Source organism: Lepisma saccharinum, chromosome 16, assembly GCF_977018435.1.
Source record: "Lepisma saccharinum chromosome 16, izLepSacc3.1, whole genome shotgun sequence".
Taxonomy (NCBI): domain Eukaryota; kingdom Metazoa; phylum Arthropoda; class Insecta; order Zygentoma; family Lepismatidae; genus Lepisma; species Lepisma saccharinum.
The window spans coordinates 35,236,901-35,256,346 of NC_139244.1; the positions used below are offsets into that span (position 1 = coordinate 35,236,901).

Consider the following 19,446-nt stretch of genomic DNA (forward strand, 5'->3'; position numbering starts at 1 on the left):
CAGTAACAGTTGACTTAACACAAAGTCATTTTACGTTTTTCTTTCTTCAAACTGTACACATCAATCAAATCGTCTAAGACCCGCTATTGCGGCGCAATTACCGCAGATGCCAACATGCCAAACGTCAAAATTTGCGGTATGGCTTCATAACAAAAATGTAGTAACTGAACTTAATCATGTGTTATTTTTTTAGTCTTTTTTAAGTTGGGAGGCCAGGACCCACCTGGCCCCTCCAGAACTCCGCCTATGATGTGAACGTAGATGAGGAGAAGGTGTATGCAGGAAGTCGCTTTACACCACCGATAAACTTTCTCAAGGTGTCTGAAGCATGAAGACCAAAAATTTTTCTCAATGACGTCTTCTTGCGAATTTCAATGCTACAAATCTCGAGAAACGGCTTTTTGTGTCCTGTATTTATCCAACCACGTCATAAAGATTCAGACATACCACTGACATTTATTATTTTTGTCCAGAAGATAAATAAAATGAATTACGATGAGGATTGATTGATTTGGTTTACATCACTTCGCTTTTCTACCACTTTTGGCTAATCGAGAAATGAGGATGTGTGATGATATGATGAAACTGATCAAGGGACACTCACAAAGAATATCCATGCTCTGGCCGGTATTTGAACAACCCCAGTTGTCTTAGCGCGGTGTGCTAACCACTCCGCCACGGAGGCCGGTGTATAACGATGTGGGAATTTTCGATAAGGAATATGTATATTATGCGTGCATTGATAAATTATCTGAAGAAAAAAGGCAAGATTAGAGACTCAATACAGACAGCGTCTCTATTGGCATGATATTGTTTCTGACCTTTTCATATCTTGTCCGACCGCAAAAATAAATGCCAGTGACAACCACGAAGCTATTCCATAGGTTTGCATATGTTCAAGATAGATTATGCCATTTTTCGAGTGCTCTTAGCATCGAGAAGCCTAAACCGTTACTAAGAAACGTTGTTCGCCTTTATGTCCTCTACATCTGGTAAATTGAATTCTTGCAACTCTTCTGTTGTGAAGAGTTATATTCATTAACACTAAGTAATTTTGTGATTGGCAGAAATTGACCTGAGCTGCAGAAAAATCCTGACATTTGGGAATAACATACATTTTTGTAGGCTTCTGCTCACTGTCAGTGGCGACGGTATGGACCTCGCAGTTAACGCGATGGAAAGGATGACAAGGTATAGAGTTGTAGACCCTTTATAACAAGCATCAGGGGTGACCACAGGGGCAATTTTTTGGGGGGGACAAGATTTTATACCAATTCTATATAGCTTCACACAAAAATGGGGGGGATAGTTTCTTTGATTGACTTGGTATTGATTTTTAGTTATGGTTATTATTATGTACAGTTTTTCTACCTACCTGTGCGTGATCGCGTCGATGGGGTTGAAATGAAACACCTCCTCTTATGCCTTTAGAATCGGTTTGGAAAGGGTGGGCATGCTATTCGCATTACTACAAGGTTATTCAAGCAGACAAACTGTTAAGAATATGGTTCAGTACACTAACAATGGCAGTGAGCAAACATGAAAGCCTAAAGTATCTAAACTAAACATATATTGCTTAAATACTATGTCTATTATATTGTTCCGCAAATTTTGTCTGACCAAAATAATTTGAGTAAATAATTCGGCATAAGGGGCGGGGGCAAGGAGAATGTTCTACTTTGGGGGGGGGGGGTGCGTCATAGATAGGCCTTGGCGGGAATGGGCACCCCTGATAAGCATGGTCCGAAGTAGACTCAGACGCATGTTTCAGTCAAGCGAAAATAATACCTGCCCCAGGGCATTTATCCCCCAACACTGCCTACATGTGTGAACTTCCAAAACCAGTAAACTGAATAGCAACTCCCCTCCCCTGAGGTTTGTTGATAAACCAAGAGTCCTGGAAGCCCACTAGTTACGTCTATGTATGAGGAAAACGGTTTTCAACTTACCATCCTCATTCCAAGCCCCTTCTATCTGATACGAGGAAGTAGCGGTGCCAAACATGAAACCATCAGGAAAGGTGCTGTAAGTGTCGTCTGTGGCAGAGCTGGGGTGGACCACAAAAATGACCGCTAACGCCAATGTCCACATCATTGCCCTTGCGTAGACGTTGCCTCACTGAAGCAGGGCGGAGGAATACTGCAAGAGAATGGGCGGCAGAACAGGGGGTAATTGACAGTTGCTTCAAGTCAAGGACATTTCAGTCTTCTGACAACTAGCCCATAATATCCGGAGTTAAGCACTGGTGAGTAGGAGATGTGCGATTGTTGGTAATAATTGTGTGCATCAGACAGTTGTACATAGACACTTTTTTTAGCCACTGCTATACACAAGAAATGTCACGTAACAAAATTTGTTAAACAAATCTTAAAGCATAAATAAACTGAAACAATTTGTCATTCCATTCTTTCCTTCAAGGTCGGAAACTGTACAAAGTAACTATAATCAAATGGAACAACTCTCTTCGATGGACACGGAGATGCACATGTCACGAAAATGTGAACTCTTCATTGCAGGGAAAATAGTCAGTAGTTACATTTACTCCATTGTAATGTGAAAAATATCCTTCCGCACATCTACAGTGCCAAGTGTATTTTCCAGTCCTTTGTTGTGGTCCGTTAAATGCAATCGCCTTACTGATTTCCACAGGAGTTTTCGAAGTTTGGTAGCTGTGAAAATTTCAGATGAAAAGATCTAATACTACGTTAATTGACATGGTCAAAACATTGGCCATTTGCTGCTCCACTTTAGCCGTCCGATCTTCCCAAACAAGGCACTAAATTACCAAACTAAACTAAAGTTATACCTTAAAAATTTCCACATGAAACTTTTGTTGATTTCTGATTGGAAAATATCAGAAGAAATTGGAGTGCCCGAAACAAAGGGAAAAAATATTATTTTGTTTGAAACAGCTTGCAACATTTTAACACTTTAACACATTTTACTCAAATACAAGGTATCTAGTACCTATGTGAAGTTCAGCTTAAAGACTGTAATATTGCTACAGTTATCATGGTCCCAATATTTGTGGTTTTGCTCCCCACCGAAATCTCGCATTATATTACAAATTTTCTTTATTAAAAACATTTAGCTCACGTTATACACTAAAAATGCTGAGATTGGTTTCTATTCCTCTGAATTTATCCATTTTCTCTCTTTCTCTCCATTTGTACCCACCCATGTTTCTCACTATTTCGTATCTTTCTCTCTTATAATGTTTTTCTCTTTCTCTCTCAATCTCTCTCTCTCTCTCTCTCTCTCTCTCTCTCTCTCTCTCTCTCTCTCTCTATATATATATATATATATATATATATATATATATATATATATATATATATATAATATTGGATTCTTTCGGTTCTAAGGCTTGTCTTGGAAGACATTTTTTAAAAAATGATTGCCCATTTCGAATTTTTCCTCTTCTTCAAATTCTGTCATTTATTTTTCTTATCGGCACTCGTTTTAATTTTAATCATAAAATTCGGCTTAATAATAAAATAAGAGGGATAACTAATAACAATAAATTTACTAGAGAACGAAGTGGAATAGTTCAATTACATAGAAAATAATGCACCCCACCCTACCCCAGTAGTTGGTTGGAACTGCCATCAGCTTCAAAATACCTCATATTTCTTTAAGAGTATAATATTTTTTTTTTAATTATGACGATAACATTCTTCTACACTAAATTTCTAAGTGAAAATGTTAGAGTGGCAACTGCTCCCCCACCCCCGTGCGTACGCGGAATGGAATCTATACGTTCCTTTATGAATTCAACTTATTCTTAATGAAAAATCTCTTTATAGATGGAGAAAATGAAATTTAAATTCTGAATAAAAAATACGAAAAGAGATAGAGACTACATAGAATACGTTTTGCGGAAACTTAATTTGAAGTGCATATTTCGTTCTTGCTGAAGAGTAACTCGTTTTCACCATTGAAAAAAACAAAGCGGGCGGTTTTTTTTTTCTTGCAAGGTCAACACTACAATAACTCCTAGTCCTTCGGTTCGTTCACGTGGACGTGTTATCTATCTGAGCATTACCCCAAAGCAATTATGTTTTTATGAAGCAATAGACTCTCTTTCATTTTTCTGTATGGCATGCATAATTTCACCGCCTTTTTAAATACAATTTCTTGCGGCCTAATACACTATGTGGAAGAAAGTCATTGGACACCACATGTTAGCGGATACCATCAGTTTTCTTGCAATCAATAGGAGGTCGGTCCGCCTTTGGCAGCGATAACAGCAGCCACTCGTCGTGGTAAACTGGCCACAAGGTCTTGTAGTACACCGAGTGGGATATTCCGCCATTCCTCCTGCAGTACAGTCACCAACCCTGGAACTGTAGAAGGACAAGGCGATCGCGACCTCAATTGGCGCTCCAGTTCGTCCCATAGATGTTCGATAGGGTTGAGGTTAGGGGTCTGAGCAGGCCAATCCAGTCGGATGACATTATTTTCTGCATACTACTCCCTGGTAGCCCTGGAAACATGATAAGTCGAATTATCGTCCTGGAACACACATTCTTCGTTTCCTTGGAAACTCCACAATGTGGGGAGCATGGACTTGTCGAGAATATCTCGGTAGGACGCAGACGTCATGTGGCCATACACCGGTACCAGTGGACTCACGCCATGTCAGCTGAAATAACCCCAGAACATGATGCCGCCACCACCATATTTCACTGTGGGCACTACACACTCGGGTAACAGACGTTCTCTAGGTAATCGCCATACCCACACTCTCCCATCTGATCGAAACAGTGTGAAGCGTGATTCATCGCTCCATAGGACCTTCTGCCATTGCTCCACCTTCCAGTTTCTCCGCTCTTTACACCAGCATAGTCTCTGCCGCTTATTGTTTTTTGTTATCAGGGGTTTGTGGGCAGCGGCTCGACCATGATAACCGAGCGCATGGTCCTCCTTGCGAAGTGTCTTGGTCGAAACAGTCAAATTGGTCGCACTTTGAAACTCTTCTGCAATCGAATGCATCCGACGGCTCCTGTTTTTCCGAATCTCCCTCTTCAGCACTCTCCTGTCCCGGTCGTCCAATTTCGTGGGTCTTCCACTTCGTGGTGCATTGCTGCAGTGTCCCTTTTCTTTCCACTTCTTGATGACAAAGGCTATAGTTGATTTAGGGACCTGTCGGGCATCAGCTATGCTACGTATACTCATGCCTCCTATGGAGCAGCCTACTATGATCCCTCTTTCAAACATGCTGAGCTCTTTCCTGTCCGTCATTTCATCAGCGAATGATCTGAGAAGCTTCCTGCTACCGTATATATACCCGTCTGTACTCTTTTCCATGAGGAGTTCGTTTCAGAGTTGAAACCGGGGTGTCCAATGACTTTCTTCCACATAGTGTATAAGAAAATATAACTTCTGCTCGACTTTTCAATCTCGTTCCCGAAGCTCCCGCCTCCGAATCCCGTCCAGAGCATGTATGTTAGTCAGTGCCGTATGCTGGGTTCAAAGAACCTGGGCTATCTCTTCATATCATAATGATCAAATGGGAGGTTTCGTTTTCGTTCAATTTCTTGGATTTTGAAGTGATGTGACATTGTGATTAATAATACATACATTATAATTTACAAATAATAAAAATGTCACTGTTTCATTCATATAGAAACAGTAAGGAAAGAACTTCAAATATTTCATGGTTATTTATAAAATATAGAGATCCATATTGTGAAATATTTATGTAGGCCTATTTCCGAGAATAAAATATATAATAAACTTCTTACCTTGAATATTTTATTTGAACAGGAACTCTGTTCTTCTCTTGCCGACCTCTGTGGTAAAATGCTTATTAGCACAGCGTACTACGACGCCAGAAGTCCCGGGTTTAAATCCTGGCATGGACATGGGTATTCTTTGTGAATGTCCCTTCATTAATTAAATCGTATCGTCACTCATCCTCAACGTTGCGATTAGCTCAAGTGGCAGTAAAGCAACGCTAAATAACAAATCAAATCCATTTTTCTCTTCTTTGGGATGTCAGAGGCCTACATATCTTCACGATTTGAAGCTTATCCTCATGCAAAAGCTGAGTAAATTGTTTCGTCAATAGTTCGTTAATTATCGTACTCATTTTCGTTCACTACATGACGCAGCACAGATCATTCTAAACATATATAATTCACTCACTCAATACACTAAATGAAATCCACGCAGTAAGAAACCTAATTTTCTTAAACTTCCTTCAACGTGAATTCGACTCGCGAAATGGCCTGCTCTTTGTTATCCCCGGCCAGTCAGTCTACCCTGTGAAAGGTCGGCCCCCCCCTTCCTGGTTTATTTCCGGCCCTCTGGATTACTTCCCTTGTATTATCCTTTCAATCTCTTCTTCCACCTCACCCTGGGTGCCAAGCGAGCAGATTATATTTGCGCCGGAATTACGAAAGGGGGGGGGGGGGTTTCACATAATATTTATATTTTTTGTCCCTGGTTTGTTACACATGTACAGAAAGTGAATAAATATTTGTTTTAAAATGGACAGTACTGTAGTTCTTGGAGTTAATTCAGCAAATCATAACATTTCTGGTAGGATTATATGGGTTTATTATACGTTGCTATTATTTACATATTTACAAAGTGTTTCCATATATGCATTTACATAATCAACTAATTTCTTTAATTCAAGCAAAGGCGTACCTATGGCCTAACCATGGGTACTTTCATTAACACAGAGTTAGCCTAACTGCGGGACGGCCTGGGTTCAGTTTCTGGGCTCTCGGCGTGTGTATAGGACCGGTGGTAACCTACCATCGTGAGAAAATTGGGGAGCTACGCGTGAGTAGCGTAACCCGGTCACGGAAATATCTATAGCGACTGGGGGTTCGACGTGCTGACTACACGTCACCTCCACACCTCTAGGTAGGATTGTGGGAGGGAGACTGGCAGTCAGTCGGGCTGTCGAGCCACGGATTATTATTAAAAATTTGTCAGTAATTTTTGTCGTTGAGCTGTTTTGCCTGTTAAGGGAAAATAGATCAATCTGGTGAAGTTCCGATTAGTCCAGCCTTTCTCATGAGAAAAGGAAAAGTTGGACAACTACATATGTTTCAATAGTCCTACATGCGTGAAATGTACGTAGGGCCAAGGTGGGGTACAGCGCCTAGAATAACGTAGTGTGGAAAACGGCCTGTTCTGGGCTCTGGCTGGTTCCACTCGAATATGATACCGCTAGAGGCGCTGGTGTCAGTACAGCTGCATGGCATTCGTCTGCTTATAATGGAAGTAAATGGAGTTTTCGCTGCAACGTTTGATTCTTTTACATTAAGCATTTCTATGAATGTGATAATTGCTATGATATTTGGTACAGTGGTCGCGAAGATATTAACGAACATTCTAGACAGTCGACAACGTCCTGTTATTGTTATACTTTCATTAATAATACGGGAGAAAAAATACGCGTGAAATGCTCTTGGTAACTAAATTTTTGCATATGAATTAGGTTCATTATTATTATCATCATTTCTTTTAAAGATATACACACTGAAGCATTTGTATTTTTGATATTTACTGTCTCTTTTCTTCCGCTTGAAACTAATCGCGGCGATGATGATAATGATGATTGCATGAAACGACGAGGGGAAACCCCCAAAACGTCCTTAGTGCTATCGACATGAGTGTTATTGTCATCATCATTTCTTTTTAAAGATATACACACTGAAGCATTTGTATTTTTGATATTTACTGTCTCTTTTCTTCCGCTTTAAACTAATCTTGGCAATGATGATAATGATGAATGTATGAAACAACAAGGGGAACCCCACAAAACTTCCTAGTGCCATCGACATGAGTGTAAGGAAACTTTCAGACCAATGGGACAAGCGACACGCGATGTTCACACTGATGTGACTAGTGACACGGACACTTCCAGACTGTAAAATAGCATTCATTGCGCATGAGGGTTCAAACAGCAAACGACACGTTCATATGTCGTATTCCCGTGCTAATTGTTACTTCGGTCTGAAAGCTCCTTAAAGGAAGGGTGCTCAGACCGAAGCGACGCGCCACATGAGGAGTTCCAACTAAGTGACAAGCGATATGGTGCCTTCAATCTATTAGCAAGCGTTTGCTGCGAACAACAGATCTAGGCGACACGATAAACCGCACGTTACAACAACAGATTTAGGCGACACGATAAGCCACACGTGTCGCTTTGTCACTTGTGTGTCGCTCAAACTGGGTCATTTCCTCAATAGCTTGCAAAGTGTTGCCGTGGTTTGTTGTTCGCGCATGCGCGATGCAATGAGTGTCTTGCTTTAGGAAGATTGCGCACCAAAGCGACACGCGACACTTATCGCTTGAGGATTTCACCAACCGAACGCCCACCTGTGCTGCCCGTCATGCCGCTAGGATGTGAAATGTCGCTCTTGATTGGCTCGTTTCCAAGCGACGCGTGTCGCTTCGGTATGAAAGTTGCCTTGGACCAAAGGACCCGTGTTGCTTTGGTCTAAAATCTCCTTCAGGACACGGTGCAGTCAGAGCTTGTGTCCCTACGGTTCGAAGGGCTGCATTGATTGATTACCGACTGCTCGCTTCAAAGTGACACTTACGGTTTGTCGTCTCGGCATGAAATATCTCTCAGGATACTATTTATATTCAAATAACATAGTAAAATAAACTCTAGTACACAATCCAACACCTGACGTGCGCAATCACATTGCGATGTTTCTTCTTGATTACGCATGCTATTTATCTATTAATTTTATTTTACTTTTCTTTCCAAATTAATGCCATTTCGTGTCCACAAATATAACTGTTTCTGTCAATTCACGTACCGCCTTTCAAGACAAACAAATCTACACAATATATTCCAAAAACTAACTAAGCCGCATTACTTTCATAAGAAAATTAGCAGCCGTACTGATCGCACTGCCATCTATGTTGTCATCCGTCTCGGTAACCAGCTTCCTGGGTCATTTTCCACACTACTTTATTCAAGACGCTGTATTTGGGGGCAGCGAGTTTGACATGGCTGGTCTAAAGTAAAGGCGCCCATAAACTATCGTTTAGCTAGTCGATTATTTCTTGTATTTAATCTGGGCTTCGGAGGTAGCCTAACTAGCCTAGAATATACGCGCCTGATATTAGTGTCCCTTCACCAATTTAATTTAATCATCACTCATCAACGATCCCACTTTTTTATTTTATTTTCAGAAAAGTGTTATTGTGCAGCTCCAAATCCATAGGCATTTAAGACGTTGTAGTACAGCTGTTCACTGAACAGCTACTTGCCATAGTAGGTGTGTGAGAATAAATTCAATAAATTCAACTACAATAAATTATGCCTTTATGAAAAACAATGTGGGTTTTATTGGAAAAGCATGGACTTCCTCAGGTAGGGGCAAGGAAAATATTTTTTTTCCAGGAGGGGCAAAAAACACTCCTTCAGTCTGAAGTTACTGCAACGCTTTTATAATAATTACCATAAATTACTGTGATTGAAATGAAATTATATTGGTGTAATATATAATTTTTTGTTGATATTCATTTTCCAGTTGGGGGCGGCCCCCTTTTTCCCTTCCAGACGCCCATGCCGACTAATCAGAAGTCCTACATTTATTAAACGAAAATGGCAACTAATAACATGTACATACGTGAAATCGAACCTGAGACCCTTTCATTGATACACGACAGCTTTGTTCAAATTTGGAGCTGGTGGACCAGCACACGCTAACTTTCTATCAACGGACGAGAAATTTTGTTTACGTTAATTACAAGCATTTTTAGCGGTCATGTCTTACCTGCGCAGACAGCAACACCTACACTGAATCAATGGACGTCACGTAGTCCATCCCTCGCTTCACGCACAGCATTATTTAATACTTTCCAACAAATATCCAAGCACTTCAAAAACTAACAAACTTGAGACACTGGCAGTTTGACACCAAGCGACGACGAGTCACATCTTCGCGCAATTCTTTCACTTTCGCGAATCCTAAGTGTTTCAACCTTTAAGGAAAAACCTCTGAATGCATGCACAAACTATTTTGGTATTGTATTTCTTTTATTTTAATTCATCGCATCTAATTCCAGCTTTTATTATTCATTTCTATTCATCCTTCTCTGCCACAATCTTGCATTTATTCCAAGAAGTTCGGCCCAAGAATCATGCAAAGAGAAGATTGAATATGTAATGTGTGCGCTTCAAACTTGAACCGCATCGCGCTGCGACGCCAAGGGTCCCGGCTTCGAATCACGCTTGGGCTTTGTTGTTTGTGAATGTTTATTCATCAATGTAATCATTTCATCACTCATCCCCATCTTCGCAAATTAGCCAAGAGGCACAAAACGCGAAGTACAATTAACTAAATCAATCCAATCAAACTTGAACCGCACAGGGCAACACTGGAAGGGAGGAAACTGCGAGAACGGTGACTTGAGCCACGGCTTCTGCAAGAGCACGAACTGCGCATGTCCATATGCCTGATACGAAGGTTCGGCAGTATCCTCTTCCAAGTATTTTGCCCTAATCCCACCTCGAGCTTCTGCTACCGCACGTAGGTAGATTTCACAATGGCACGAGCTATTCTGTGGGGGTTCAGTAGAGGGTCTGCACTGCACCTGTTCACTACTAAAGGCTTTACTAATGTATCTGAATTTGAATTTCACTATTGTCTTCCACCAGTCGATTAGTGTTTTATGACCAGGTGTACATGTTACAAGCTTATGCAGTGTCTCTCCTCTTTTGTTGTCTATTTTTCTTTTAGTACGTAGTGAAAAATTTAAAAGCCACTGGAAATGGGGTGCCACGTAATATCTATTCTTGACAAACAGTTCGTTGTAATGTGAGTATTACCATTACCATTTAGATTACCCAAGCATCTCATAATTGTATTCACTGTAGCCTAGTAAGTTTTATAATGAACAAGAAAAATTAAATCCTGAGGTTTTATAATTCTTGCAAAGTACGCAGCTGAAATCATGTTAATCGTATCCAGGGTATGAAATGTTCACTCAGATACTAAAATGGTTTAAAAGATTTTGTTCAAATGCAAAGTGTTTGAGATATCTAGCAACACTACGAATTTTACCTGAACCACCCTACATTTGTGACATTTATTGGTAACAAAATTGATGACCTGCCTCCTTTTCCCCTTCAAAAAAATGCAATATATTTTCAAGTTTCTATTATATATCTTTACGGTAACAGATGACGTAAATAACACTCCTATTGTGTACCATAAGTACAAAAAGTGTAGCAACAATGCAACAAAGCATGTTTCTTCCTGGCAAATAAATCTTTCAGTTCTGAATTTTACAAGATAATACAAGTAAATTGTATTGTATTTTGTTTGTGTTATTTAATGTCACTTTTCTGCCACTTTTGGATAGTTTCCACAATGAGTAACGATTAGATGAAATTGATGAAGGAAACTCACAAAGTACATCCATGCCCAGGCCAGGACTTGAAGCTGGGAACTTTGGTGGCGAATCTGAAAGTCTGCCACGTAAAGTACTCAGCCATCGGGATGGCAGAATGCAAGTAAAGCAAAGTAATGAAATACAGTTATGATTACACATGTAATTTTGGTAACATGTTAATTATGCACGTACTTAAAAAGTAACACAATACTCATGCAAGTACTGAAAAAGTAACCTATTACCAAGTAATGCATTGTTTGTGTTACATTGTACAAATTAGGAATAAATATAAAAACACATCATTTGCACACCTCTATGATGAGTTCAGCTTATAGCAAAATGTAAATCTACAATACTATCGGATTGCAAGCATCCAAATTTAAATGTGAACCCCCCCGACGAAATTTTTGAAAAAGAAGAAAGCCATGTCTTTCAGCAGTGACGTTCTTTCCATTGCCACATCCCATGCATGTTGGCTAATTTCGGAGTTGTATTTCCCCATGCATGTCATTTTAGGTTGGTGTTCTAACTTTCAGTCCACTTAAGGGCATGATCACATTGGTGAGGTATGGCGAATATTGCAATTGTAGTTATCCACGTCATTTTCAACTCGATCTACAGCACTCATTCCTGTAGCAATGGAAATTTCTACTCTTACCTAAAATATGATTTCAACTGTATCACTGCAAGTCATTCATTTTATATTAACGTTGTGCAAAATAATTTGTGTTAATTCGAAATAGTTTGCGAGAAATTGGCCTTAGAAGTTGTGCCAAATTGATGCTGTACGTCACGAAACCTGAACCGTCTCTGATTGGATATTCCAGTTATGACGTTCTCGTTCGGCAATGAACTCGGTCGTCTGCTTAGCGCTCTAGAAATCCATGCACGAAGGCGTTCGTTGCTCCTCGTGTTCGTAACGCTGATTATTGCAAAGGATTCTCTGCGATTTCCAAAATAAAATTAACGTTTCGATTATGACATGCGAGGGATGTACGAAAGCCAATTTCGGCAATCTAACATGTGCAGATGCATTCACGGCAGCTCCATATTTTGCACAACTGATATTGGATGGAGCAGAGATAAGAGGAGCGGAAGCAGCGAGTTAAGTTTTGCAAGGGAAATTTGACATGGGGTTTAGTTTCATCGACAGCTTACTCAAGACTATTTAATATTATTCTGTCGAAAGTTTTTCTCAGTAGCAATAACTCCTAATTTTGAGTGATTATTAGTAGCGCTGGTATTACTGCAGTGGCAATATTGCACGACATTATAAACCGACGTTGTTTCCTTTTTTCTTGTGAAGCTCAAAATAAATGTATGTAATGCAAATGTGCGTCGGGAAGGGCACGGGTTCGAACTGGTCCGATGACCAGCTCCTAAAATCATTTTCCAATATTTTCAAGGTAATAGTATGTTAGCCTATGTGGCGCAATCGGTTAGCGCGTTCGGCTGTTAACCGAAAGGTTGGTGGTTCGATCACACCCGGGGGCGTTGTTTTTAACCAAGAAGAGGTCGTCGAATAAACAGCAATTGACCAATTTGTGTTGAACTCCTTTAAGTTGATGGATACATGAAGCAGCAATTGAGGCGAAAACCAGTAAATACCGCAAGTATCTGCGAAAAACAGACGGGATAATGCTCATATTGATCAACTAAACCGCGAGTGGAAGCTTCAATTGAGTATATCTTGTGATCATGATGACCAAAGTTTGGAATATATCTTCACGTTTGGTAATCGGTGAGAGGTTAAGGTTTATGAGAAATTATAATTGGGAAAAAATAATTGACCAATTTCGAATCATCACGTGAGCGTTGCTTGGGATTTTTGGTGTCTCGTATTGTGAACACTGAAATAAATTGAAAATGAATACGAGCGCAAAAGTTCTAGCAGAGCATGGTTTCGATCCACGGACCTCTGGGTTATGGGCCCAGCACGCTTCCACTGCGCCACTCTGCTTCTTCCATAACAATCACACATCATCAGCTTGTAAATCTGAATACAGAATCAAACTCGTACTTTTATCGTTGTCGTGGAGTTAGTGCGATATTTACACTATTTCTTCCATGAATAATTTCATCAAGATTTGGGTTTCGAATTTAAGCTTATAGCAAAATGTAAATCTACCCCACTATGGGATTGCAAGCATCCAAATTTAAATGTGAACCCCCTCGATGAAATTTATGATAACGAAGAAAGCCATGTCTTTCAGCAGTGACGTTCTTTCGATTGCCACATCCCATGCATGTTGGCTAATTTCGGGGTTGTCTTTCTCCATGCATGTCATTTCAGGTTGGTGTTCTAACTTTCAGTCCACTTAAGGGCATGATCACATTGGTGAGGTATGGCGAATATTGCAAGTGTAGTTATCCACGTCATTTTCAATTCGATCTACAGCACTCATTCCTGTAGCAATGGACATTTCTACTCTTACCTAAAATATGATTTCAACTGTATCACTGCAAGTCATTCATTTTATATTAACGTTGTGCAAAATAATTTGTGTTAATTCGAAATAGTTTGCGAGAAATTGGCCCTAGAAGTTGTGCCAAATTGATGCTGTACGTCACGAAACCTGAACCGTCTCTGATTGGATATTCCAGTTATGACGTTCTCGTTCGGCAATGAACTCGGTCGTCTGCTTAGCGCTCTAGAAATCCATGCACGAAGGCGTTTGTTGCTCCTCGTGTTCGTAACGCTGATTATTGCAAAGGATTCTCTGCGATTTCTAAAATGAAATTAACGTTTCGATTATGACATGCGAGGGATGTACGAAAGCCAATTTCGGCAATCTAACATGTGCAGATGCATTCACGGCAGCTCCATATTTTGCACAACTGATATTGGATGGAGCAGAGATAAGAGGAGCGGAAGCAGCGAGTTAAGTTTTGCAAGGGAAATTTGACATGGGGTTTAGTTTCATCGACAGCTTACTCAAGACTATTTAATATTATTCTGTCGAAAGTTTTTGTCAGTAGCAATAACTCCTAATTTTGAGTGATTATTAGTAGCGCTGGTATTACTGCAGTGGCAATATTGCACGACATTATAAACCGACGTTTTTTCCTTTTCTCTTGTGAAGCTCAAAATAAATGTATGTAATGCAAATGTGCGTCGGGAAGGGCACGGGTTCGAACTGGTCCGATGATTAGCTCCTAGAAACATTTTCCAATATTTTTAAGGTAATAGTATGTTAGCCTCCGTGGCGCAATCGGTTAGCGCGTTCGGCTGTTAACCGAAAAGTTGGTGGTTCGATCACACCCGGGGGCGTTGTTTTTAACCAAGAAGAGTTCGTCGAATAAATAGCAATTGACCAATTTGTGTTGAACTCCTTTAAGTTGATGGATACATGAAGCAGCAATTGAGGCGAAAACCAGTAAATACCGCAAGTATCTGCGAAAAACAGACGGGATAATGCTCATATTGATCAACTAAACCGCGAGTGGAAGCTTCAATTGAGTATATCTTGTGATCATGATGACCAAAGTTTGGAATATATCTTCACGTTTGGTAATCGGCGAGAGGTTAAGGTTTATGAGAAATTATAATTGGGAAAAAATAATTGACCAATTTCGAATCATCACGTGAGCGTTGCTTGGGATGTTTGGTGTCTCGTATTGTGAACACTGAAATAAATTGAAAATGAATACGAGCGCAAAAGTTCTAGCAGAGCATGGTTTCGATCCACGGACCTCTGGGTTATGGGCCCAGCACGCTTCCACTGCGCCACTCTGCTTCTTCCATAACAATCACACATCATCAGCTTGTAAATCTGAATACAGAATCAAACTCGTACTTTTATCGTTGTCGTGGAGTTAGTGCGATATTTACACTATTTCTTCCATGAATAATTTCATCAAGATTTGGGTTTCGAATTTAAGCTTATAGCAAAATGTAAATCTACCCCACTATAGGATTGCAAGCATCCAAATTTAAATGTGAACCCCCTCGATGAAATTTATGATATCGAAGAAAGCCATGTCTTTCAGCAGTGACGTTCTTTCGATTGCCACATCCCATGCATGTTGGCTAATTTCGGGGTTGTCTCTCTCCATGCATGTCATTTCAGGTTGGTGTTCTAACTTTCAGTCCACCTAAGGGCATGATCACATTGGTGAGGTATGGCGAATATTGCAAGTGTAGTTATCAACGTCATTTTCAACTCGATCTACAGCACTCATTCCTGTAGCAATGGAAATTTCTACTCTTACCTAAAATATGATTTCAACTGTATCACTGCAAGTCATTCATTTTATATTAACGTTGTGCAAAATAATTTGTGTTAATTCGAAATAGTTTGCGAGAAATTGGCCTTAGAAGTTGTGCCAAATTGATGCTGTACGTCACGAAACCTGAACCGTCTCTGATTGGATATTCCAGTTATGACGTTCTCGTTCGGCAATGAACTCGGTCGTCTGCTTAGCGCTCTAGAAATCCATGCACGAAGGCGTTCGTTGCTCCTCGTGTTCGTAACGCTGATTATTGCAAAGGATTCTCTGCGATTTCCAAAATAAAATTAACGTTTCGATTATGACATGCGAGGGATGTACGAAAGCCAATTTCGGCAATCTAACATGTGCAGATGCATTCACGGCAGCTCCATATTTTGCACAACTGATATTGGATGGAGCAGAGATAAGAGGAGCGGAAGCAGCGAGTTAAGTTTTGCAAGGGAAATTTGACATGGGGTTTAGTTTCATCGACAGCTTACTCAAGACTATTTAATATTATTCTGTCGAAAGTTTTTCTCAGTAGCAATAACTCCTAATTTTGAGTGATTATTAGTAGCGCTGGTATTACTGCAGTGGCAATATTGCACGACATTATAAACCGACGTTGTTTCCTTTTTTCTTGTGAAGCTCAAAATAAATGTATGTAATGCAAATGTGCGTCGGGAAGGGCACGGGTTCGAACTGGTCCGATGACCAGCTCCTAAAATCATTTTCCAATATTTTCAAGGTAATAGTATGTTAGCCTATGTGGCGCAATCGGTTAGCGCGTTCGGCTGTTAACCGAAAGGTTGGTGGTTCGATCACACCCGGGGGCGTTGTTTTTAACCAAGAAGAGGTCGTCGAATAAACAGCAATTGACCAATTTGTGTTGAACTCCTTTAAGTTGATGGATACATGAAGCAGCAATTGAGGCGAAAACCAGTAAATACCGCAAGTATCTGCGAAAAACAGACGGGATAATGCTCATATTGATCAACTAAACCGCGAGTGGAAGCTTCAATTGAGTATATCTTGTGATCATGATGACCAAAGTTTGGAATATATCTTCACGTTTGGTAATCGGTGAGAGGTTAAGGTTTATGAGAAATTATAATTGGGAAAAAATAATTGACCAATTTCGAATCATCACGTGAGCGTTGCTTGGGATTTTTGGTGTCTCGTATTGTGAACACTGAAATAAATTGAAAATGAATACGAGCGCAAAAGTTCTAGCAGAGCATGGTTTCGATCCACGGACCTCTGGGTTATGGGCCCAGCACGCTTCCACTGCGCCACTCTGCTTCTTCCATAACAATCACACATCATCAGCTTGTAAATCTGAATACAGAATCAAACTCGTACTTTTATCGTTGTCGTGGAGTTAGTGCGATATTTACACTATTTCTTCCATGAATAATTTCATCAAGATTTGGGTTTCGAATTTAAGCTTATAGCAAAATGTAAATCTACCCCACTATGGGATTGCAAGCATCCAAATTTAAATGTGAACCCCCTCGATGAAATTTATGATAACGAAGAAAGCCATGTCTTTCAGCAGTGACGTTCTTTCGATTGCCACATCCCATGCATGTTGGCTAATTTCGGGGTTGTCTTTCTCCATGCATGTCATTTCAGGTTGGTGTTCTAACTTTCAGTCCACTTAAGGGCATGATCACATTGGTGAGGTATGGCGAATATTGCAAGTGTAGTTATCCACGTCATTTTCAATTCGATCTACAGCACTCATTCCTGTAGCAATGGACATTTCTACTCTTACCTAAAATATGATTTCAACTGTATCACTGCAAGTCATTCATTTTATATTAACGTTGTGCAAAATAATTTGTGTTAATTCGAAATAGTTTGCGAGAAATTGGCCCTAGAAGTTGTGCCAAATTGATGCTGTACGTCACGAAACCTGAACCGTCTCTGATTGGATATTCCAGTTATAACGTTCTCGTTCGGCAATGAACTCGGTCGTCTGCTTAGCGCTCTAGAAATCCATGCACGAAGGCGTTTGTTGCTCCTCGTGTTCGTAACGCTGATTATTGCAAAGGATTCTCTGCGATTTCTAAAATAAAATTAACGTTTCGATTATGACATGCGAGGGATGTACGAAAGCCAATTTCGGCAATCTAACATGTGCAGATGCATTCACGGCAGCTCCATATTTTGCACAACTGATATTGGATGGAGCAGAGATAAGAGGAGCGGAAGCAGCGAGTTAAGTTTTGCAAGGGAAATTTGACATGGGGTTTAGTTTCATCGACAGCTTACTCAAGACTATTTAATATTATTCTGTCGAAAGTTTTTGTCAGTAGCAATAACTCCTAATTTTGAGTGATTATTAGTAGCGCTGGTATTACTGCAGTGGCAATATTGCACGACATTATAAACCGACGTTTTTTCCTTTTCTCTTGTGAAGCTCAAAATAAATGTATGTAATGCAAATGTGCGTCGGGAAGGGCACGGGTTCGAACTGGTCCGATGATTAGCTCCTAGAAACATTTTCCAATATTTTTAAGGTAATAGTATGTTAGCCTCCGTGGCGCAATCGGTTAGCGCGTTCGGCTGTTAACCGAAAGGTTGGTGGTTCGATCACACCCGGGGGCGTTGTTTTTAACCAAGAAGAGTTCGTCGAATAAATAGCAATTGACCAATTTGTGTTGAACTCCTTTAAGTTGATGGATACATGAAGCAGCAATTGAGGCGAAAACCAGTAAATACCGCAAGTATCTGCGAAAAACAGACGGGATAATGCTCATATTGATCAACTAAACCGCGAGTGGAAGCTTCAATTGAGTATATCTTGTGATCATGATGACCAAAGTTTGGAATATATCTTCACGTTTGGTAATCGGCGAGAGGTTAAGGTTTATGAGAAATTATAATTGGGAAAAAATAATTGACCAATTTCGAATCATCACGTGAGCGTTGCTTGGGATGTTTGGTGTCTCGTATTGTGAACACTGAAATAAATTGAAAATGAATACGAGCGCAAAAGTTCTAGCAGAGCATGGTTTCGATCCACGGACCTCTGGGTTATGGGCCCAGCACGCTTCCACTGCGCCACTCTGCTTCTTCCATAACAATCACACATCATCAGCTTGTAAATCTGAATACAGAATCAAACTCGTACTTTTATCGTTGTCGTGGAGTTAGTGCGATATTTACACTATTTCTTCCATGAATGATTTCATCAAGATTTGGGTTTCGAATTTAAGCTTATAGCAAAATGTAAATCTACCCCACTATAGGATTGCAAGCATCCAAATTTAAATGTGAACCCCCTCGATGAAATTTATGATAACGAAGAAAGCCATGTCTTTCAGCAGTGACGTTCTTTCGATTGCCACATTCCATGCATGTTGGCTAATTTCGGGGTTGTCTTTCTCCATGCATGTCATTTCAGGTTGGTGTTCTAACTTTCAGTCCACTTAAGGGCATGATCACATTGGTGAGGTATGGCGAATATTGCAAGTGTAGTTATCCACGTCATTTTCAACTCGATCTACAGCACTCATTCCTGTAGCAATGGACATTTCTACTCTTACCTAAAATATGATTTCAACTGTATCACTGCAAGTCATTCATTTTATATTAACGTTGTGCAAAATAATTTGTGTTAATTCGAAATAGTTTGCGAGAAATTGGCCTTAGAAGTTGTGCCAAATTGATGCTGTACGTCACGAAACCTGAACCGTCTCTGATTGGATATTCCAGTTATGACGTTCTCGTTCGGCAATGAACTCGGTCGTCTGCTTAGCGCTCTAGAAATCCATGCACGAAGGCGTTCGTTGCTCCTCGGGTTCGTAACGCTGATTATTGCAAAGGATTTTCTGTGATTTTCAAAAT

The 19,446-nt window shown here is 40.2% G+C and overlaps 1 protein-coding gene and 5 non-coding genes across 7 annotated transcripts in view; 4 read left to right on the forward strand and 2 right to left on the reverse strand.

Moving 5' to 3' along the window:
- Positions 1-2,231, reverse strand: part of LOC146000391 (myrosinase 1) — an 82,788-nt gene extending 80,557 nt beyond the window's left edge. Inside the window, exon 1 of one of the 2 annotated variants that reach the window (XM_083137975.1) lies at positions 1,950-2,231. In XM_083137975.1, coding sequence (XP_082994101.1) covers positions 1,950-2,094 — 145 coding nt within the window. In that variant the 5' untranslated portion in view covers positions 2,095-2,231. The remainder of the gene's footprint in view (positions 1-1,949) is intronic. The other variant, XM_083137974.1, reaches the window with a different exon arrangement.
- Positions 2,232-12,799: 10,568 nt separating this feature from the next.
- TRNAN-GUU (transfer RNA asparagine (anticodon GUU)) lies at positions 12,800-12,873 on the forward strand. The gene has a single exon. It is a non-coding gene; the product is annotated as a tRNA-Asn (tRNA).
- Positions 12,874-13,267: 394 nt separating this feature from the next.
- On the reverse strand, positions 13,268-13,339 carry TRNAM-CAU (transfer RNA methionine (anticodon CAU)). The gene has a single exon. It is a non-coding gene; the product is annotated as a tRNA-Met (tRNA).
- A 1,237-nt stretch (positions 13,340-14,576) lies between these two features.
- On the forward strand, positions 14,577-14,650 carry TRNAN-GUU (transfer RNA asparagine (anticodon GUU)). The gene has a single exon. It is a non-coding gene; the product is annotated as a tRNA-Asn (tRNA).
- A 1,703-nt stretch (positions 14,651-16,353) lies between these two features.
- TRNAN-GUU (transfer RNA asparagine (anticodon GUU)) lies at positions 16,354-16,427 on the forward strand. The gene has a single exon. It is a non-coding gene; the product is annotated as a tRNA-Asn (tRNA).
- A 1,703-nt stretch (positions 16,428-18,130) lies between these two features.
- Positions 18,131-18,204, forward strand: TRNAN-GUU (transfer RNA asparagine (anticodon GUU)). Its single transcript has one exon. It is a non-coding gene; the product is annotated as a tRNA-Asn (tRNA).
- The last annotated feature ends 1,242 nt before the right edge of the window (positions 18,205-19,446 follow it).